Consider the following 23,625-nt stretch of genomic DNA (forward strand, 5'->3'; position numbering starts at 1 on the left):
AGGCAGAACATCATGTGACAACAAACCGAAACAACGTCGGGCTCGCACAAGCCGGTCTGACGACATGGTTGAGAAAGTGGAGAGAATTGTTTTGGGGGATCGCCGAATGACTGTTGAACAGATCGCCTCCAGAGTTGGCATTTCTGTGGGTTCTGTGCACACAATTATGCATGACAACCTGAAAATGCGAAAAGTGTCATCCAGGTGGGTGCCACGAATGCTGACGGACGACCACATGGCTGCCCATGTGGCATGTTGCCAAGCAATGTTGACGCGCAACGACAGCATGAATGGAACTTTATTTCATCGGTTGTGACAATGGATGAGACGTGGATGCCATTTTTCAATCCAGAAACAAAGCGCCAGTCAGCTCAATGGAAGCATACAGATTCACCGCCACCAAAAAAAATTTCGGGTAACCGCCAGTGCTGAAAAAATGATGGTGTCCATGTTCTGGGACAGCCAGGGTGTAATCCTTACCCATTGCGTTCCAAAGGGCACTACGGTAACAGGTGCATCCTATGAAAATGTTTTGAAGGACAAATTCCTTCCTGTACTGCAACAAAAACGTCCGGGAAGTGCTGCGCATGTGCCGTTTCACCAAGACAACGCACCCGCACATCGAGCTAACATTGCGCAACAGTTTCTTCATGATAACAACTTTGAAGTGATTCCTCATGCTCCTTACTCACCTGACCTGGCTCCTAGTGACTTTTGGCTTTTTCCAACAATGAAAGACACTCTCCATGGCTGCACATTCACCAGCCGTGCTGCTATTGCCTCAGCGATTTTCCAGTGGTCAAAACAGACTCCTAAAGAAACCTTCGCCGCTGCCATGGAATCATGGCGTCAGCGTTGTGAAAAATGTGTACGTCTGCAGGGCGATTACGTCGAGAACTTGAATGCACCTCGTAGAAGCCACAATCACATTATGGTCACTAATACCTTCTTCTAGATTAACTTCCTCTAAAAGATCAGGTCTGTTTGTCACCAAGATATCTAATATGGTCCAATTCTGAGTTGGTTTTCTAACCAATTGCCTAAGGTTGTATGTTGAGAGTGCTCCTAGAATAACTTCACACGAATCTTTGCTTCTGCCCCCTGTGATAAACGTGTAATTTTCCCAGTCAATGGATGCTAGATTAAAGTCTCCACCTATAACTAATGGATAATTTGGATATTTACTTCCTATGTACTCAAGACTTTCCCTGAAACGTTCTGTGATATCTGTTGCGGGTGCTGGTGGTCTATAAAAACATCCTAATACAATGGCCAGTCCTTGTCTTATTGACAACTTTATCCAGACTATTTCACAGTCCGACCCAGTATCGATCTCAACTGTGTTTAAACAGCTTTTAACTGCAATGAACACACCACCTCCCATGTATCAAGCTATCAGGCATGATCCAACTGGGAACTAATTACATGTGGGGTCCCACAAGGTTCCAATTTGGGGCCCTTACTTTTTCTTGTGTATATCAATTACCTTTTCTTGTGTATATCAATTGCCAAATGCCAAGTTCGTTTTGTTTGCCGATGATACAAACATTGCAATAAATAGCAAATCAAGCGTAATCTTAAAAAGATCAGCTAATAAAATATTTGTGGACATTAATCACTGGTTCCTAGCCAATTCTTTGTCACTAAACTTTGAAAAAACACACTACATGCAGTTCAGAACTTGTAAGGGGTGTCCCATGAGTATATGTCTAACATAGGATGACAAGAAGATAGAAGAAGTGGACAGTGTTAAATTCTTGGGATTACAGCTTGATAATAAATTCGACTAGGAGGAGCACACTACAGAACTGCTGAAGAGTCTTAACAAATCTCTGTTTGCAATGCGAATTTTGTCAGACATAGGGGATATAAAAATGAAAAAGCTGGCATACTATGCTTACTTTCATTCCATAATGTGATATGGGATTATTTTTTGGGGTAATTCATCAAGCCAAGCTAAAGTTTTCCGGGCACAAAAACGTGCAGTAAGAGTTATATGTGGTGTGAACTCAAGAACATCCTGCAGAAGCCTGTTTAGGGAACTAGGGATACTAACTACTGCTTCCCAATATATTCATTCCTTAATGAAATTTGTCATTAAAAATATATCACTTTTTCAAACCAACAGTTCAATTCATTAATCAATACTAGAAATAAGAATAATTTTCACAAGGATTTAAAGTCACTTAGTCTTGTACAAAAAGGTGTGCATTATTCAGGAACACACATTTTCAATAACTTGCCAGCAGCCATAAAAAGCTTAACAACCAATGAAATTCAGTTTAAGAGAAGCCTAAAGGATTTATTGGTGGCCAACTCCTTCTACTCCCTTGATGAATTTCTCAGTAAAACCAACTGATAAGTACAATATAACTTCTGCGCAATTTCAGTGCAGTAATGTGTTCATTGTAAACGTGTGTGTGTGTGTGTGTGTGTGTGTGTGTGTGTGTGTGTGTGTAAGTACAATTTAACTTCTGCACCATTTCAGTGCAGTAATGTGTTCATTGTAAATAAGTATTATAGTAGTTGTATTACATGTTTATTACCTTATAAATAAATAAAAAACTTTTTTATTTTAAATTCAGTGCATTAGTATTTGTAAAATGACTTTCATATAGTATTCATTAAAAAATGACGATCATTCCAGTTGGGACCTGTGGAATGGTACATTAGCTTATTTGTTTTAGTTGTAAATATTTGTCATGTATTGTTGTTTTTCTGACATGTTCCACATCCTGGAGGACCTCCTCACTACGGATCAATTGGAATGAAAGTAAATCTAATCTAATCTAATAGCTTCAGTCCTATCCTTCCTAAACATTGTCCAATCCGAGTCAATATTTCACTGCTTTTTATGTCGGTTTCAATCAGCTTTTGGTACCAAATACAATATTGGCATTGCTAATGTTTATTTTGGAGATTAACTCTGGGATTTTGCTACAGACCCTTCATCCTTTGGACTGACCTGTTTAGGTGAACTAACAATTTTTACTGTTTCCTCTTCGTTTATTGCTCTCACGTCAAATGAAAACAAAATGGATTTCTGTGGTCAGGGCTATCAAGTGAATTAAAATACATGCTCATAATTATGGAAGGCTAAAATAAGTTATTAGTTTCAGATTTTAGTTTGTTTCTACCTTCCTGACAGTCAAGCGTTAATCGCCTTGCAGAACAATGAAGTTATCTTTGTCGGTTTGTTAAAGAAATTTGACTTTTATTAATCTTTTCTGCTGAGGCAGTCAACTTATTTGAAACGAAGTGTTTAATTCCACACTATTGCCTAGTTTCAACTGCTCGCTACATTTCAAGTGCATTTTTTCATTGTCTAGCACGTATGGCATTATGCCATAATAAAGAACCAAACATGAGATAATGCGGTACTGGTACATCTGAATCTGGACATACGAATGTGCACTTTAAGCCGAATTATGCATTTTAGTAGGATTGAGAAAATTCCCATGCCCTTGGAGTATCCTCTAACGTCTTGTTTCTTTTATGACATAATGTAAGATCTTTTAATGTTTTACACATACGAACGTATGGGCTTCCTGCGTCATCATAGCTGCACAAGCGCGGCGACGCCTGTCATCTGGCGCAACTGCTAAAACGAATCTAACAGGTCGCAGAAAAATATTCCGAATGGTTGTTTGAAAAGCGTTACTTTCAAGTAGAGAAAATTTCCTTTTACACAAGATGAGATCTGTGCACGAATGTCCGATGAATTTCTTAACTCACAGAGCGTTTGACTCTCATTCAAAATTCAAATCTTTGAGAACGACCATTTAGAATATTTTCGAGCCCAGAAGATCAGACATTTATGTCGTTGTTAAAAAATTTGCTGGCACATTTCTGTGATGTATCTTGAAGTGTAACACGCGCAAAAAGATCAACATTATGTGTGAAAGCCTAGCTTCTCTTGCAGCTTATTAATCTTAGAGGCCAGTGTTATAGGGTACGTGAAAGCTTTTCTTTTCTTGTAGCAACACTATGTATATTAATTTAAACCATTAACTTTTCCTGCTTGTGTGTTCGCGCTACTTAACAGTGATGATGTTATTGGCTGACTACATCGCGTGTCCTGTGGTCTGAATATCTGCTGTTATGGGCTGGCGAGATCGCTTGACATGAGCTACGACCGGCTTACAAAAGTGCATCGCAATCTCGATCTCAGTCCTTCGGAAAGTAACTTGGGGTGTTTGGTAGAATTGCAATGTATACTTTCGTAATATGAAAATACGCAGCGCACATGTTGCTGCACATCAGACATCTCCCCAAAATGTGTTTTTTCCCCCTGAGTTTAGTTTTCCAAAGTGTTGGGAAATTCTACGTCGGTGTATAAAACCACAACCATTGAAAGGATTGATAAGTTTTACAGTTCTGAGGAAAAGTAGACTGTTACTTAACATGGAAAAAGTGTATTTTCATCCTGGAGAAAGTGTATTTTTAACTGGGAAATCCGCAAAAAATCCGGGAATTTTTTTTCTTCGTCCACGTATACACCCTGGTGAGGCGCATGGCGCAAACAATTTGTGTTTGTCACAACGGACAGCAAATACTTGCTAAAACATAGATCAGTCGACGAAAACACTGAATATGGTGATGTTGACAAAGCAGCGAAGCAAAGATTTACGTCAGACAATCAAGTAGCTCGGCAACATACGATTCGAAATTCTTATCTAAATAATACTTTTAATACTGTCGTGAAAGAATATATCTCAATATGAATAGTAAAACAGTGACTGTGGAAGAGAAGATATACAAACAAAACAGATAACATGAATATTGTATGTGTGCCTTTTCATTGTTTTTAATTGCTGTGAAGAGAAATATTGGAGGACAAAATTAGAACCGAAAACGTATTATGATTGAGACAAAGCACTATAAATTTAAAAAAATTACATTCAACCGAATAAAATTCAGGAAGTAAGACACTTCGATATTGTTTTTAAATAAAGAAAATATTAAGCACCGAACAAGGTTTGAACTTAGAACTTTTCACTTAGCAGCCAAACACCTTAACCATTACGCCGTCAGAGCTCATTGTTCAACTCCTCGACGACTCTAAAATATCACACAAAATACCAACAAACGCTGTTGGTATGACTATGAATTACTCACATTTCGTCGAAGTACAATAGGAAATAAACAAATACCGCTGTTCTTTATTGAGAAAAAACAGTTCGTGAGAATGAAACAAACACCTTTCCTTGCTATCGCCTGAATTAGGAAGCTTATTGCTTGTTTAGTTTAATTAATTAATAGAATATAAAGCAATTGGTATAAAGAATGCTTTTCCAAACTTTCTATAAAAGGAAGTCTGCTATCAAGACATTGCTTTTGTTCTCTTACTTTATTTATGACTGAACATTTCTAAAACTGAAGACACTCGTCCGTGCTCTGTACTGCAGTTGAGCTCTGGCAACGTAGCTCTCTGTTCATTGGCTGACTGTGTTTTGTGACGTCTGATGCGCAGAATGAACCTAAGCTCGGCCGCTGTCGTAAATGACGTGCACTATAACAAACCCCTACCCCCACGTGCCTGTCCGGACCTTGCCGAAGGAGCGGCCACTATCCTGGCAGAAGGTGCATGCTGATCTGGCTCAGCCTCTCCCCCCCCCCCCCCCCTCCCCCAGCATCATACAGCACACTGAATCTATTAGCAAAGTGCATGGGATTTGGCAGGAGCCTGCGTACCCTGTGCAGCCTTCGCCTTGAGGCTCGAGACCTCGACACAGTCTGCCACCCACACTGAGGTGAGAGTGGGCTGGCCGGCTCAGTCGTTCCTGAGGTCAGTTCAGTGACAGAGAGCTGTGACATTCCCCCCTGCACATCTAGTACAGCAGAGGCTGCCCCAAGCACCCCATCCCCACCGCACCTCAAGGTGGCACTCTGGAGCTTATTGACTGTAGCCAACAAAGCTTCCAGCTGTGTTTGGACTGTGGCCAACTCCTCCTGCATCCGCACACAACAGACACAGTCCCTATCCATCTAACTAGTAACTGATTTACTATAAAAAAAAACTTAAGGCAACCTACTGCCACCCAAGGTTAACAGCTGCACTCTAGTAGGCAGAAAGGACACTCAATAATGAAAATAAAAATATATGGTAGAAGCGAGATCTGGTGCTTATTTTTCTGCTAGGGGCTACTTAGTGAATACTAAAGAATAAGATAGTGACCTACAGTAAACTGCTAGGGGCTATCTAATGAATATCATAAACTAATTAAACAGTGATCTACAGTAAGCTGCACCTACTGATTATCCCCTGTATTTGTAATTTAAACAAGCATTTACGTACACGCGAAAGTGACCTAATAAAACTATAAAAACTGCTACCTTAACTGTACCGTGTCTGCATGATACTAATAAACATAAACACTGGGTATTGTACACTGACAGATGCAGGTACAAAACAAAACCTTTAGCTAACAATAAGAGTTCAGAATGAAAGCACAAATACGAATCTACTTTATAGAAACCGATGGGCTTACAGTACACGATCACTAAAGCCCACAACAAGCTAAGGTATTTAAGCAGACAGCGAAGTGAGTTTTAGCTTTCTGCTAACTAGACCGTATGAAAGAAGGGCTCAGAAGTTGTATTGTAACACTGATTTACTCAGATATTGTAGTGTAATACTAATTTACCGCGTATTTTACATTTCCTTAACTGTTAACGGTCGCAGGTTGCGCTAGTCAAACGTATACAAGTGAGGTTAGAAATCACTGTCAGTATCACTATTCCTAATAAAATGTGTAAAAACTGCTACCTTCAATGTATCGAGTCTAAATGACACTAATAAACGTGAGTACTGAGTATTGTACACTAACTTAAGCTGATTAACCCTCGTATTGATAATGTAAAGAAACGTTTATGTTCACGTGAAAAATAACCTAATAAAACGTAGAAAAATTGCTGCCTTCAGTGTATCGAGCCTAAATGACACTAATAATTGCAAATACTGAGTGTTGCGCACTGAATTAATTGATGATCCTGCGTATTTAACATCAGTTAAGAATGTAAACAAACGTTTGCGCACTCCTGGAACTGTCCTAAATAGAAACTTCGCTTATCTTATTCAGACGAAAATAAAAACTGAAACACTTTATCAAGTGTATCTAACACTAAAGCACGTAAATACTATATAATAGACAGCAAAAACAATTAATTACTAGCTAAATTACTTATTTTGTAACACAGCAAGCGAAAAGCGCTCGTAGCTGGCGTCAGTGCTGCCTCGTGACCACAAAAGATAGTCTGAAAAACTGACTTTCAGTGATGAAATCTACATTTTTCTTTACAACCATTCAAAGCGCATTTGATTTTAACCAAGACATTAAATGTTTTCTTGGAGAACCAGAAAGGTGCCCATCACCATTGTCCTGCATGCTAGTGATCACCAGCTACTGCAAAATCACCATCTTTTTTGTGTATTTCTTGATCTATATCACTGACATCTTCCTCCACCCACCGAAGAATAATTTCATCAAATTTAGGATCATTAAAATTGACACATTCCTGCAAACACATTTTGTAGTATACTGAAGAACAGCTATGTAGTTCATGAGGAACTGACAGCAAAAATGTGTAGGGGTGGTGATTTAAGGAGGGTAGGTGGGGGAGGAGGCTTTATAAGGAATTCCATTGCGGTCTGGAAGACCACTCCTCATGAGTTAAGGGTTAGTAATTTTATTTTAGTGAATAGTGCACAGATTCTCTCTCTCTCTCTCAGAACGTATGCTGCCATCATCAGCTCTCACAGTGTTCTTTTTCATCTCTAGCCATCATGAACTTCACCCAATACAGCTGATGATTTGCTTTCTTGAGTAGCAAAGATTTATTATTATTATTATTATTATTATTTTAAACTCTGATGCAAAATTTCTCTGTTGAACTGTGAAAAACCATGGGTGTGATATCTGAAGATTATGGAGACCATTCAATAGTACCCTGTCTGCTGATAACTCCATATGGTGGGGGAACTCCATCTTGTTGTTGTATCAACTTTTCCTCAGCTGGCTGAATATGTTAAAAAAGTGGACTATTTTCCAGTTCTGACAACACTTCTTTAAACCTATCTAGGTAATTTATAAAATTGACAATCGCATTGAAAAATGAGGCCTGATTAGCCCACCACTGAAAATCCCTGCCCGTATGTGCCTATTCACCCTGCCATTTGCCTTAATAGTCATTTAATCATTCCAAAGAATGTTTTTGTAGAACTTTTGATAAGCTTCTTGTCAGATTGTGTACAACGTGCAGCATTCCATATGCATGTCTGGATCATCTCCATTTGGGTCTTGAAGTAAAGTAGGCAGACATTGTCTCAGTTTCAGCTTTTTCTGAATCCTTTGTAAGCTTGTTCTTGCTATTCCATACTCCCTGGACACGATTCTTTGAGATTTAGGCAGCGACTGCCTAAAAATTGTGTGACAACATTAAGATTCTCTCTTGTAGTAACAGACTTTGGTCTGCCTGGGTGATGAAGCTCCGCTACCAACCCATTCACTTCAAATCTTAAATTTAATTTGCAGAGACCATGTCAAAATGGAGGATAGATGTTTGGAAAATGTTCCACAAATGAATCACAAGTATCACTATAGTTAGTCATGTTTCCACAGTATTTGCAATACAAATACACGGAGTCAACTGACTTATGTATATTGCAAATCAGTCAAGTTTACAGCTGACTACCATTACACTAGGCTAAACAAAGTCTAAGGCTTGCTAGTGGCTACTGACTGGTGACCCACCTGTATATAGTTCCTTCATTGCATAGGTAAAGAAGAAAAAGAAAATAAGAATTAAGAAGGAGATCACTTCAAATCCTAGATTAGGAGAGACAGAAGGTGCAAAAAGAGAGTCAGAAATGACAAGATTTCATCATGTTTTTCAAATCACACTCTTATCTAACAAGACTTATTTTGGTGGGTGGGTGGTGTGTGCTCATCATTTTTCTGTGATGTTGTTATCATAAAATGGTAATCTTCATCAAATGTCTCACATTTGGTGAAATTAAACTTTGAAACATGAAAGAAGAATATGGATGAAAGCTAACAGCTTCTAGATGGATGCCATTCACTTCCTTTTTAAATTTTCCAGAATATAAGTTAGACAATGAAAGTTCCCACATAATAATTTCGATACAAAACATATACCGATTGAACAGTTTTCTTTAAGCAATTGCAAAGCTTCCTACATGCTTCGGTATTTTTATGGTGAATCATTTTTAATTCTTTTTATTCAGTTAACTTACTTTTAGGTACTTAAAATCTAAATTTGTCTCAATTTTTGTGCCATGTTTACTGGTTGTTTCAGGTAACATCTATTTTTGTTTAACAAAATGTTTCTCATTTATCCATGGGTTTGCCTTTCCTTTCTTCACTGTGTTAAATTAGTACTTGTTCTTACTAGGTAACTTCTACAGGTGATGCAGGTACTTCAGTCTTATGTCTATGTTTGTCAACTTTTTAAAGGAAATCAGTGATACTTTGTTATTTAAAAACACTCTCTGTAATGATTGGGATCACATTTGTGTGTGTTTGACATATAATCACACAGGTGACTTTGATAATTATTGAAAACAGTGCCTGACTGAATATTAGTGACAGCCTGTGTTGTACTTAATATACGTTGGGGAACATGCTAAGCCCAGTCAAGGTTGGTTGGTTGATTTGGGGGAAGGAACCAAACAGCAAGGTCATCGGATTAGGGAAGGATGGGGGAGAACCATCCTGGCATTTGTCTGAAGTGATTTAGGGAACTCATGGAAAACCTAAATCAGGATGGCCAGATTCAGGTTTGAACCATCATCCTCTTGAATGCGGGTCCAGTGTTCTAAGCACTGCACCACCTCGCTCAGTAAGCCCAGTCACACTGTAGTTGATGTTCAGTACTGAACTGTATATGAACTTTATTTTAGGCGAGAGAGATGCAAAATCACTACATTCTATGAGATTAAACCTGTTCCAAAAGCCCTGATTTATGTATGTACTTCATACACATGAATTGGAGTGGGAAGAGGGGGGAGACAGAGAGAGAGAGAGAGAGAGAGAGAGAGAGATTAGACAAAGAGAGAGAGAGAGAGAGAGAGAGAGAGATTAGACAAATGTGTGCAAATGTGGTTTACATTAGCTATTCTGAATCTCCAGGTTCGGTTCTCAAGCATCTCGACATATGTTAACAGGCAGTGGGATCCCCCCTGCGGGTCCGGGGATTAGAATAGGCCCGAGGTATTCCTGCCTGTCGTAAGAGGCGACTAAAAGGAGTCCATCCCCCTCACGGGGGTAGTTAGCGCCTGCGTCCGGAGACGGACGGTTCCACGACCTATAATCGTGGTCTTTTTGGTTTTTCACTTCTCGTTTCTTCCTTCCTTTTGTTGGTTCCTTTCTTTGCTCTTCTCCACCTCACTGTCTTCCTTACCCTTTCCCTTGACTTCTCCTTGCCTTCTCATTGCCTTTTTCTCCTTGCCTTCTCATTGCCTTTTTCTCCTTGCCTTCTCATTGCCTTTTTCTCCTTGCCTTCTCATAGCCTTCTTCTCCTTGCCTTCTCATTGCCTTCTTCTCCTTGCCTTCTCTGGTCTCCGCCTTGGCGTTTGAGACAGTCTGTCCTCTTTCTCCCTCTCTCTCTTCTTTTTCCTCTTCTTCCTTCCTCCCTGTGCGTGCCTGAAGGCCGACCCACGCGTTCGCACGCGTAGCCGGTGACGGGGTAACGCGTAAGTCCCCGCCCTGGGTAGACATGTAAGGCACGCGCGTACCCCCTGGTAAAGGCCAGGCCCGGGGAGGGGTGATTGCCTGAGCTGATACCTTCTGACCATGCCGATTGGTCCCTCCGTCTGTTTCTCGGGAGGTGTGACCTGAGGTGTAAACATTCACCTAAGGCGGGAGTGCCCTCTGAGAGGGTCCCCACAAGGAAGGAACGCGCCATCGGAGACGCTGGCAATCATGGGGGATTCCTCCGCAATGGATTCTACTCCATCTCTCTCGACTTCGACCCAAAAACGGAAACGTGACCAGCCAACAGTGACAAAAGTACTACCGCCTGCCCCACAGTTCCTCGTAGTTTCTCGATCTGAGGATGGAAAGGATTTTTCCTCTGTCAACCCTTTCGTTATTCAGAAGGGCGTAGATGCCATAGCCGGATCTGTCAAATATTGTACCAGGTTGCGTAACGGCACCTTATTATTAGAAACTGAGAGTGCCTTTCAGGCACAAAAACTGCTTCGGGCCACCCTCCTGTACACGTTCCCTGTCCGGGTGGAGGCCCACCGAACTTTGAATTCGTCTCGTGGTGTAGTCTATACTAGCTCCCTTGACGGATTGACTGATGAGGAGCTTCAATCTTTCCTCGCTGAGCAGGGCGTGACGGCTGTCCATCGGGTCATGAAAAAGGTCAACAATGACCTTGTACCGACCCGGACACTTTTCTTGACCTTCGATAGTGTTAAGCTGCCATCGCGCATCAAGGCGGGCTACGAGGTTATTTCTGTTCGCCCCTATGTCCCGACACCTACGCGCTGCTACCAGTGTCAGCGTTTCAATCACACTCGACAGTCTTGTTCCAATGCGGCTAAATGTGTCACTTGTGGCAGGGATGCCCATGAGGGTGACTGTCCACCTCCGTCTCCTCGTTGTGTGAACTGTCAGGGTGACCATGCCGTATCCTCCCGCGACTGTCCTGTCTATAAGGAAGAACGCTGTATCCAAGAAATTCGGGTCAAAGAGAAAGTGTCCACCTCGGCTGCTCGCAAGCTATTGGCTAGTAGGAAGCCCACGCTGCTCCCAGCGGGGAAATACAGTACTGTCCTCGCCTCTCCTCGGACTACCCGGGAGGTAGCAACCCAGACATGCGATCTGACCTTCAGCACCACGGTCGTCCATTCGGCCAGTGCTAAGATCGCGCGGTCGACGTCTCCTCTTCCTCCCATCACCCCACAGACACCAGCCCCTTCCTCAGCTTCTGCTAAGTCGAAGACCCCGAAGTCAGATGCACGGGCCTTCAAGAAGGAACCATCCCGTGCAGACTTCCTACGTCCCTCGACCTCCCAGCCTTCGACCGGTACTTCCACCAAACGTCCTTCCAAAAAGGCGCATAGGAAGCACAGTTCTCCTTCTCCGCCACGGCGCATTTCTTCTCCTGCGCCACCCAGCGGTTGCCGCCCCAGGCCGTCATCCGTTTCGCCTGGCCGCACCGCTGGTAGCCGTACATCTGGCCGTTCACCGGCAGAGGAAGCTCCCCCTCCCGGCCATCCTCCCGAGATGGCCGATGACCCTATAGACCCCATGGACGATGACTGTCCGCCTACTGATAGCGGCGGCAGTGCTCGCTCGAAGCCAGGCCCTAAGCAGCCTTCGAGGTGACCCCTTCTCTCATCTTCCTTTTCTTACGATGGCACTTATTCACTGGAATATTCGCAGCATTCGCTCCAACCGAGAGGACTTGAAGTTGCTGCTCCGCTTGCATCGTCCGCTCGTCGTAGCCCTCCAGGTAACGAAGCTACGCCCATGCGATCAAATTGCCTTGGCACACTACACCTCTGTGCGTTTTGACCTACCCCCTGTGGTAGGTATCCCAGCTCATGGAGGGGTTATGTTGCTGGTCCGGGATGATATTTACTACGATCCCATCACGTTGCACACCGGCCTGCAGGCAGTTGCCATCCGCATTACTCTCCCCACTTTTACGTTTTCCTTTTGTACCGTTTACACTCCATCGTCATCTGCCGTTACCAGGGCAGACATGATGCAACTTATTGCTCAGCTACCTGCACCATTTTTGTTAACTGGAGACTTCAATGCCCACCATCCCCTTTGGGGCTCTCCAGCATCCTGCCCGAGGGGCTCCTTGTTAGCAGACCTTTTCAACCAGCTCAATCTTGTCTGCCTCAATACTGGCGCCCCTACTTTTCTTTCGGACACATCTCACACCTATTCCCATTTAGACCTCTCTATATGTACTCCCCAACTTGCACGCCGGTTTGAGTGGTATGCACTTGCTGATACATATTCGAGCGACCACTTCCCGTGTGTTATCCATCTCCTGCAGCATACTCCCTCCCCGTGCTCCTCTAGTTGGACCATCTCCAAGGCAGACTGGGAGCTCTTCTCTTCCAGGGCGACCTTTCAGGATCAAACCTTCACAAGCTGCGATCGTCAGGTCGCACACCTCAATGAAGTCATTCTCGCTGCTGCTGAATATTCCATCCCTCACCCTACTTCTTCTCCACGTCGCGTACCGGTCCCCTGGTGGACCGCAGCATGTAGAGACGCTTTACGTGCTCGTCGACGTGCTTTACGCACCTTTAAACGCCACCCTACAGTGGCGAATTGTATTAATTATAAACGATTACGTGCTCAGTGTCGTCGTATTATTAACGAAAGCAAGAAAGCCATCTGGGCTGCTTTCACAAGCACCTTCAACAGTTTTACTCCTTCTTCTGTTGTCTGGGGTAGCCTGCGCCGGCTATCTGGCACTAAGGTCCACTCCCCAGTTTCTGGCTTGAAGGTCGCGAATGAAGTCCTTGTGGCCCCTGAGGCTGTCTCCAATGCCTTCGGTCGTTTTTCGCAGAGGTTTCGAGCTCCGCTCATTACCACCCTGCCTTCCTCCCCCGCAAACAGGCAGAGGAGGCTAGGCCACCTGACTTCCGCTCCTCGAATTGTGAAAGTTATAATGCCCCATTCACCATGCGGGAACTCGAAACCGCACTTGGCTGATCACGGTCCTCCGCTCCAGGGCCTGATTCTATTCATATTCAGATGCTGAAGAACCTTTCTCCTGCGGGTAAAGGTTTTCTTCTTCGTACATACAATCGCATCTGGATTGAGGGACATGTTCCCGCATGCTGGCGCGAGTCTATTGTTGTCCCGATTCCTAAGCCGGGGAAGGACAAGCACTTGCCTTCCAGTTATCGACCTATCTCGCTTACCAGCTGTGTCTGTAAAGTGATGGAGCGAATGGTTAACTCTCGATTGGTTTGGCTGCTCGAGTCTCGACGCCTACTTACCAATGTACAATGTGGATTTCGTAGGCGCCGCTCTGCTGTTGACCATCTGGTTACCTTGTCGACCTTCATTATGAATAACTTCTTGCGGAAGCGCCCGACCGCGGCTGTGTTCTTTGATTTGGAGAAGGCTTACGACACCTGTTGGAGGGCGGGCATTCTCCGCACCATGCATACTTGGGGCCTCCGCGGTCGCCTCCCTCTTTTTATTCGTTCCTTTTTAATGGATCGACAGTTCAGGGTACGTGTGGGTTCTGTCCTGTCCGACACCTTTCGCCAGGAGAATGGGGTGCCACAGGGCTCAGTTTTGAGCGTCGCTCTCTTCGCCATCGCGATCAATCCAATAATGGATTGCCTCCCAGCTGATGTATCAGGCTCCCTTTTTGTGGACGATTTTACAATCTATTGCAGCACGCAGTGTACACGTGTCCTGGAGCGCTGTCTTCAGCGTTCTCTTGACCGTCTTTACTCCTGGAGTGTCGCCAATGGCTTCCGTTTTTCTGCCGAGAAGGCGGTCTGTATTAACTTCTGGCGCTACAAAGAGTTTCTCCCACTGTCCTTACGACTCGGTCCCGTTGCTCTCCCAATCGTGGAGACAACCAAATTTTTAGGCCTTACCTTTGACAGGAAACTTAGCTGGTCTCCACATGTGTCATATTTGGCCGCCCGTTGTACCCGTTCTTTAAATGTCCTCCGTGTTCTCAGTGGTATGTCGTGGGGAGCGGATCGAACCGTCCTACTTCGTCTATATCGGTTGATCGTCCGCTCCAAGCTGGATTATGGGAGCTTCGTATACTCCTCTGCACGGCCATCCATCTTACGCCGCCTCAACTCCATACAACATCGGGGTTTACGACTTGCGATCGGAGCATTTTATACCAGTCCCGTAGAGAGTCTTCATGCTGACGCTGGCGAATTGCCACTCACCTACTGGCGCGATATACTGCTTTGTCGGTATGCCTGTCGGCTACTGTCAATGCCCGACCATCCGTCTTATCGTTCCTTTTTTGACGACTCTCTTGACCGTCAATACGGGTTGTATGTCTCTGCCCTGCTACCCCCTGGAGTTCGCTTTCGTCGCCTCCTTCAACACCTTAATTTTTCACTCCCTGCAACCTTTCGAGTGGGCGAGAGCCGCACGCCACCTTGGCTCCAGGCTCAGGTCCACGTTCACCTTGACCTCAGCTCACTCCCAAAAGAGGTCACCCCCGGTTCGGTCTACCACTCCCGGTTTTTGGAACTTCGTTCGAAGTTCATCAACATGACTTTCATTTATACAGATGGCTCTAAGACCAATGATGGGGTCGGGTGTTCCTTTATTGTCGGGGCACAAAGTTTCAAATACCGGCTCCATGGCCATTGTTCGGTCTTCACAGCTGAGCTCTTTGCCCTCTACCAGGCTGTTCTTTACATCTGCCGCCACCGACATTCTGCTTATGTCATCTGCTCAGATTCCCTGAGCGCCATCCAGAGCCTCAGTGATCCGTACCCGGTTCACCCTTTCGTACACCGGATCCAACGCTCTCTTCAGCAGCTGGTGGACGTCGGTTCTCCGGTTAGCTTTATGTGGGTTCCTGGCCATGTCGGTATCCCTGGGAATGAAGCTGCAGATGCCGCGGCCAAGGCTGCGGTCCTCCAGCCTCGGACAGCTTCTTGTTGTTTCCCTTCGTCCGATTTTAGCAGGGTCATTTGTCGGCGCATCTTACGGCTGTGGCATGCCGATTGGGCTGCACTTACCGACAACAAGCTTCGGGCCTTAAAACCTCTTCCCGTGGCTTGGACGTCCTCCTCACGCCCTTCTCGGCGGGAGGAGGTCGTTTTAGCCCGGTTAAGAATTGGACACTGCCGGTTCAGCCATCGCCATGTGCTGATGGCTGCGCCGGCGCCGTTCTGCCCATGTGGGCACTTGCTGACGGTTAGACACATTTTAATGTCCTGTCCAGATCTTAACACACTGCGCCTCGATCTTAACCTGCCTAATACTTTCGATGCCATTTTAGCGGATGACCCACGAGCAGCTGCTCGTGTTCTTTGTTTTATCAATTTGATAAACCTCGCTAAGGACATTTGATGATGTTGTTTTTTAATCCTATGCCTGTCAGTCTGTCTTTTATCGTGTTTTCCCTTTTAGTTGTTGTTGTCAACTTGTGCCTCGCGGTGCATTCTTAGAGTAGTCAGGGCGCTAATGACCATTGAAGTTGTGCGCCCTAAAACCACAAAAAAAAAAAAAAAAATAAAATAAAATAAAAAGGCAGTGGGATATAAACCATTTACACAGTTTCAGATGACATAGGGTTTAGAGTAGGCTAGAGAGCGCGTAACCAGGACTACAAGCAATGGCCAACTGTTCTGTTTAGAAGTTAATTGCAGTTTTATCTCAATTGTGATCTGCAATCTCCATTAGTTTAGAGAGGTACAAGGACAGATTAGCAGCCTTTTCCTAATGCCTGGAAGAAAGAGAGTGCATTCTTTAAGAAGCCCATCTTTTAAAATTATTTTGTTGAACAAGTATTACTTGGGTCCAGAGTTTACAGCATTGTATTGTGTGCTTCTGATGTTCACTTTGTCTCCCATAAGCCATGTGAGCTGGAATTTGTTGCTACTTTTTGCATACTAATGTTACAATGTTTCTGCTCCAGGTCTTCGTTAGAGACACAGAAGGAAGAGAGAAAGTGATAACTCAGCCATTCTCATTCGACGGGTCCCGCATCAGTTTCAGACTTCTTCCCAGAATAGCATTAATGTGCAATGTCAGTGTTGTGGTAAGACTGACTTCATAGTGCATAGTTGCATTGTTGATACAAGCAATTTAAAATTCATTGAATATGAGATTACAAGATAACAGAGTTTTGATTTTGCTTCAGTTTCAGTTCTTGTTTGGAGTCAGCCTAGTGATTTGTATTGTTCCCCTCTGCGCTGTGAAAATCTTACATGTTCTAGTCAAAGGTGAGTTTCTTTATTTAAATTTTTATTTATTAGTTGAATATCAGTGCTGTATTAGAACTGATGGTATAGATGAAAATTCAATGTGAGGTTCCATGAAAGAAACAGGATGCAATAACATGAGCTCCCACATTTTATTGGGTCATTATTCTCAAGATAAGGGACATAGAAAGGTCCGTGATTAGAGCGATTTCTTTTTTGTGTGGGGGGGGGGGGGGGGGGGGAATCCTTATGACAGCAAGGATTGTCATTCAGTAACATGCCATGATCTAGTGAATAATGGGTCTATGTAATGAAAATATTAACTAAAAGTGTGATTCTGATGGAAACAACATTTTAAATGTACTTCTGATAATTAAAATGAGTCCATTCCAAACTAGAAGGTAATACTGAAATGAGCTGTATATCTTATGTAAACTGGATGTGCATTACCAAGAAAAACACCTCATGATCGAAAAGCATTAGAACACCATAAATCATGTTGATATCAAAGCAAGAGCCTTTTCCAAGGTGTTTTGCCAAAAAAGTATGCTACTGCTATTGCTATTGCTGTTGAGATGTATGACTATTGTGTGTTTCTACTTACAGAAAATGAGGACTACACAGGAATTAAGTCTGCAAAATTATGTAAGTTAAAGAACTTTGTTTCTTGAAAGCCTTTCAGGGATTCTTTCTGATGAAATTGTGCAGGAGAGGAATTAAGGTTATGTCCATCATCCTCATTTTTTAATTTTTTTCCAACTTCTTCATCTCACAGGAACTCTTACACCCAGAGTCCTCAGTTATTTGTTGGATACACGCCAGACTCTGTCTTTCCCTAAGGCTTTCACCCTACACAGCTCTCTGTAGTACCATTGAGGTTATTCCTCAGTGTCTTAACACATGCCCTGTACCTTTTTTGCAGTGCTTTCCTATCTTCATCTCCTCGTGATTCTGCAACAAACTCCTAATTTCTGATCTTATCTGTCTGCCTAATTTTCAGTGTCCTTCTATAGCAACACATGTCAAACGCTATGATTTTCCTCTTTTCAAGTTATCCCACACATGATTGACTGCCATATACTCTCAGTCCATAGTGTGTGCTCATTACACTGTTCATCCCATTTAACAGATCCTGTAATTCTTCCTCACTTTCACTGAGGATAGTAATGTCATTAGCGAATCATGTCATTGTTGTAAATAGTCTTCACGGGTTTGCCGCCAGATCATGTTTTGCAAATTCCACAATATTTCCTCGGAGCAACTGTCTGACATCTTCAGGTGGTTCAACCTTGCTGGTGGCTAGGTACGACAGACGGTATCTGCACGTCGACGCCCTGTCTCTAGAACATGTGAGTGAAGAATGTGCAGGTGTGAAAATGGTGCATGTGCAATGATTTGCAGATAGATGGTGCCATATGTAACTGCCCTCTGCCAAAAATTGCAGAGCAGCTCTCTTGTGCGTGCACTGTCTGCTGTGTTTGCAAACATTGCAGCCAGATGTTACTGACCAAAGACCGTACTAGACCAGTGTTATGAAGGGGTCTGTTATCGAAGAATCTCGATTTTCGCATTGTGATTTTATAGCAGCCAATGCAGGGTTCCAGGCTGTGCTCAGTTGAAATCACACATCCCTGTTGATGAGATTATTGGCTGTACGATATGTATTGCTTCCTTAATGATGCAATGCTGCGGATAAAACTTCCATCTTTTCATAAATCAAGTTAAGTCCTGTATTCAGACAGTGTTCCACAATTGCTGACTTTTCTGGTTGATGAAGACATGTATGACACTGATGTTCATCGCAGTGTTCTTGTACTGTGAGACATGCCTGGCCTATATATGCTGCCCCCACGTTGACAAGGAATTGGCCTGAAACCCAGCATTGGCTGCTATTAAATCATGATGTGAAAATTAATGATTAATTCTTCGATGACAGACCCGTCATAACATTAGTCTCGTACGGTCTTTGGTGAGTAACGTCTGGCTGCACTATTAGCAAACACAGCATACAGTGCATTTGCAAGATAGCTGCTCTGCAATATTTGGCATAGGGGCACCATCTATCTGCAAATCATTGTGCATGTGCGATTTCTGCATAATAAAAAATATTTTTTCAGATCCCAAACCAGACATACATGTGAATTATCTGGTAATTATTATCTAATTATATAATTTAATTTCTTTGGTTCACACCATAAACAAAAGAAATGTTTAAATCACACACACACACACACACACACACACACACACACACACACACACACACACACGCACAACCTCACTCACTCACTCACTCTAAACATTACTTTAGTATCAAAGATTTCATTATTTGCATTATTTCACATCAATTACATCTCACCCTCCTTGCCAAATCTAATTATTTGTAGCATCTATTGATTTCCCTCTCATCTGCAGTGTTCCATAAAACACAAGTCTTGAGAAAGTTTTAAATTAATTGATTATCCAACAGCCGTATGCACCTAAAAGCTTCTTCCCTTTTCAACATTTATAAATTGCAAGGTGTAAAGTTTGCTATATCTGTAAGTTTTTATTCCTTTAAATCATCTCCCACCTGGAAATAAATAGTTTCTGTTGTGAATGCTGTTTTATTAGTGCATTTTTGTGAACATGAGTGATTAATAAAAGTAGTCATATTTACTAATAGTGGAAATCAGCCTCATTCAACATAAGTATCAAAAAATACACACACTTTGTATTATGTTTTATTTCTAGGTCGTAAAGTAATAAATGAGATAAGATAGTTATGAAAATAAAGAAAAATGAGCAAGTAACTCATGAACTTAAATTATAAGAAAGAGAAAATAATAAAGATAAGAAAATTTTATTATCCCCTGCAGTGTCGGGGCCTTCCTTGCCTGTAGTAAGAGGCAGCTAATAGGAGTCTTCTATTGGGTCATGTTTTTACCTTGGTCTTGTGACTGCTTTTGGACTTTCTTCTTTGTAACACTTTTTTCCTCCCTTTTTTTGACTTTTTAAATTCTGGTCCCCTTTTTGGCTCTGATCTCCACTTTCCAAATTTTACCGAAGTGTGGGCGGTCTGGAGAAGGACACCTTACTATGGTGGACTACCTGTCCATGTGTGCTGTTACCTATTGCAGCTACCAGTGAAGTGGATCTACCTCTGCATCCAAAATCCAGCATGGTAGCCAGTCTGTCGTGGTGGATGTTTTCGTGTTCCCTCTCGGTGGTAGCCCCCTGACAGTGCAGGGATTGCACTGCCAAAGCCTAAGTTGTGACCTCCCCATGTCAGCCAAGGAGTAGGTGCCTGTTGACTTCAGGGCGAGGGGCACAGGGAGAGCCTCCAATCAGAGTGTGTGGAATCGGGGTGGATCATCTGCAATATAACGGATCAAGTTTAATGGTAGCTGTACCAACATGGCCATCTCAGCAGTCACGAACAGTGATTTTAATACACAAGTTTACAATCCTACAGCGTTTCCATCATTAACCATGCCTCAAGATGAGAACCAGGCAAGGAGAAATGAAAGTAGCCAGTTTGTCAAGTTCTTGTTCTTGTACTGACAGTGGCTCTTTAGCTTCAATGCAGCATATGTTTTTTGTTGAAAATATTGAAGATCAATTCGGGGAGGTTGTGGTAATAGGGAAGATGAGAAATTGACCTTTGCTGATCAAATCATCACACACCGACTGACCAATCGTGGGCACTTCAGGCTTATGTCAAGTTAGGTGATATGTCAGTTACAATTTCTCCTCATAACAAGCTCGATAGAATTCTATTGCAACCCAACACTTCAAACTGATGAAGAGGTGAATACTAATCTGGTGTGATGTGGAGTCCATTTCGTTTGCCACATCCAGAAGGTACCCAAGGATAATAGAGTGGACATTGGAGCTTTTATCCTAGCCTTTGATGGTAAGATTTTGCCTGAGAATGTTAAGGGCATGATTTATAGGTGTGGCCTCAGGCCTTACTTTCCTCCTCCAATGAGATGTTTCAGGTGCCAAAGATTTGGAAACATTTCCTGCCACTTTCCTAATGAGGCTATCTGTAGGGCATGTGGACGGGCATCCTGAGAGGGCAGCCCTTGTGATCCATCCCCTCAGTGTGTCAACTGTCAAGAACCGCACCATCCTCATTCACCATGATGCTCAATGTTCAGGAGGGAAAAAAAAATTAAGAGTATAAGATTCTTGACCGCCTGTCTTACCAAGAAACAAGGAAAAAGTTTGAAAGAATTCTTCCAACTATTATGGTCTCTAATTTTGCGACTGTCATGTCACAGTCCACACCTCATGCAATACCAACATCTCGCAAGACACCTCCACGTCCTGGTTGTGTTCCAGGGCCTGTCCTCAAGTTGGGGGAGGTAGTATCAGCTCCTTCATCCCCTACACCTATAACACTGGTGGTTCCCACACCATTGGTGTGGCCAGAAATCCTGGACCACGGAGCAAAGTAATCTCACCCGCATTTTGCATTTGCCAATTTCTCAGACCTTACACCAATGCTCCTTCAATGGAATTGTAACGGCTACTATCGACATTTGAATGACCTCAATCATCTAATGGTTGCTTATTCCGTAATTGGCATAGCGCCTCAGGAAACATGATTTATGGCAACACACCTCCCTGCTCTGAAAAACTACCACCACTACTGTACCAATCATGTTAATGTTGAGAGAGTGTCCAGTGGGGTCTGTACCTTCATAAGCTCTGATATTTTCAGTGAGCAGGTGCCCCTTAACCACTGTACTAGAAGACGTGACCTAACTATCAGTTCAGATGACAATGTGTAATGTTTATCTAGCCCCAAAGTAGATTATTATGAGCTGTTAGAGTTAGTGGCTCCCTGCCTCCTTCCTCTTATTGGTGGACTTTAATTCCTATTATCCTTTGTGGGGCAGCAACGCTATATCTCACAGAGGCCAAGTACTAGAACACCTTTCAGAATTGGATGTCTGCCTGATCAACACTTGAGCTGCCACACATTTCAGTGTGGCCCACGGAATATTTTCAACTATTGATCTCACAGTTTGCAACCCGAGTATCTTACCCCTGATTCAGTGGCATACCCATGGGGATCTTTGTGACAGTGACTATTTTCCTATCGTTCTCTCCCTCTACACTCACAAGTATCTAGAACATGCTCCATGTTGGTCGCTTCGGAAAGCTGATTGGCAGGCTTTCTCCTCTGCAGCCACTTTTGCAGCCCATCGTGTGACAGATATCGACAAATTGATACAGGATACTATTGATACTATTACTCATGCTGCTGCAGCAGCGACGATATCCTACTCCTTTGGCTCATTCCAATAACCGCCAGTACCATGGTGGTCTGAAGATGTAGTCAGGCAGAAGCCGGTGTCCCACCGCTGCGGGTCAGACAACAGCAGCTCCTGGCAATTTATGCAGTCACAGTCTATCAAATGCCTACCCGCCCATGTCATTCAACACAACCAGCAGTTCAGACTGTTGCACATTGCCCAAAACTGGGAAGACCAGATGGGATCCAACTCTATTTTATACTGAAAGACCTCTAACAGCCTCCATTAGTCTGTATTCCTAGAGCTCCCTCTCAACTTCCCCTGTGCGCTGGATGGACCTCTTTTGGACCCTCTCTGACACCTATTTCTTTCAATCCTCCACAGTTATTCTAATTTGGTATGCATCTACACAGATGGATTGAAAGTCAACATCGGGGTCTGTTACACTTTTGTATGTGCAAGGGGACATGAGAAGCACTCTCAGTCAGCTGCCTGCAATGTATACATTGCAGAATTGGTGGCCATCTCTCAGGCTTCATGGTACGTCAAATCCCAGGCCAAGACGAACTTTCTGATCTGTAGTGATTCAGTGAGTTGCTTAAAGGGTATGACCCTGTGCTATCCCAAAAACCTTTTGGCTGCAAAAATCTAGGACCTTGCTGACCTCTACAGCTCTGGGAAGACAGTGAGCTCCATCTGACACAGAGCCACGTAGGCATTCCAGGAAATGAACTCACCGACTGTCTAGGTAAAGGTGCAACTACAGGAGACCAACTTGATGTGGGAATACCGGGCCCAGACTTAAGATTACAACTCCAACACAATATTTTGAGGCTCTGGGAATTGTAATGGCAGGCTACTATGACCCAAAACAAGTTGAGAGTGATTAAAGGGCCCACTAAGGTGTGGCATACATCTTTGAAGTCCTCTCGGAAAGATGCCATTGTGTTATGCTGACTACGCATCGGCCACACGAGACTCGCCCACGAATTTCTTCTTCGTCGGGAGGATCCTCCTCACTCAGCTACAATAGTCTACTGACGGTAGCATGTGTTCTTATCAAGTACCCCCTCCTGGTTTATCTGCAGCACACACTCAGCTTCCCTACCTCACTACCTCAGATGCTTGCTGATGACATGACAGCCACTACCAAAGTGTAGCATTTCCTGAGGAAGAGCGTATTTTACTCGTAACTTATAATACTCTTCCCCTTCCAGTATTAGGGGTGGTTGAGGGGCAAGAGTCTTCCTCTGTGGCAGGTATCCACCAAGCAACAACAGACTCCTGTCTTCTCCTCTCACTGTGTTGTGCTTTTAGCCACTTTTGTGCAAGATGCTGACTGTTTCTCTCTTTTCTTTTACCTGTTGTGGTACAACTGCTGTTATGCCTTTTTAAATTCTTTGACTTGCTTATATAGTTTGAGCAGCCTAGTCCCCATCGTTTTCACTTTTTACC

The 23,625-nt window shown here is 43.4% G+C and overlaps 1 protein-coding gene across 2 annotated transcripts in view; it reads left to right on the top strand.

The window, feature by feature from the left end:
- The window catches only part of LOC126092228 (transmembrane protein 62-like), a 76,237-nt gene that overhangs the window by 20,525 nt on the left and 32,087 nt on the right, over positions 1-23,625 (top strand). For both annotated transcript variants that reach the window (XM_049907726.1, XM_049907727.1), the window contains exons 8-9: positions 16,639-16,761; positions 16,864-16,945. In XM_049907726.1, the coding sequence (XP_049763683.1) occupies positions 16,639-16,761; positions 16,864-16,945 (205 nt within the window). The remainder of the gene's footprint in view (positions 1-16,638; positions 16,762-16,863; positions 16,946-23,625) is intronic.

Source organism: Schistocerca cancellata, chromosome 7 (assembly GCF_023864275.1).
Source record: "Schistocerca cancellata isolate TAMUIC-IGC-003103 chromosome 7, iqSchCanc2.1, whole genome shotgun sequence".
Lineage (NCBI taxonomy): Eukaryota > Metazoa > Arthropoda > Insecta > Orthoptera > Acrididae > Schistocerca > Schistocerca cancellata.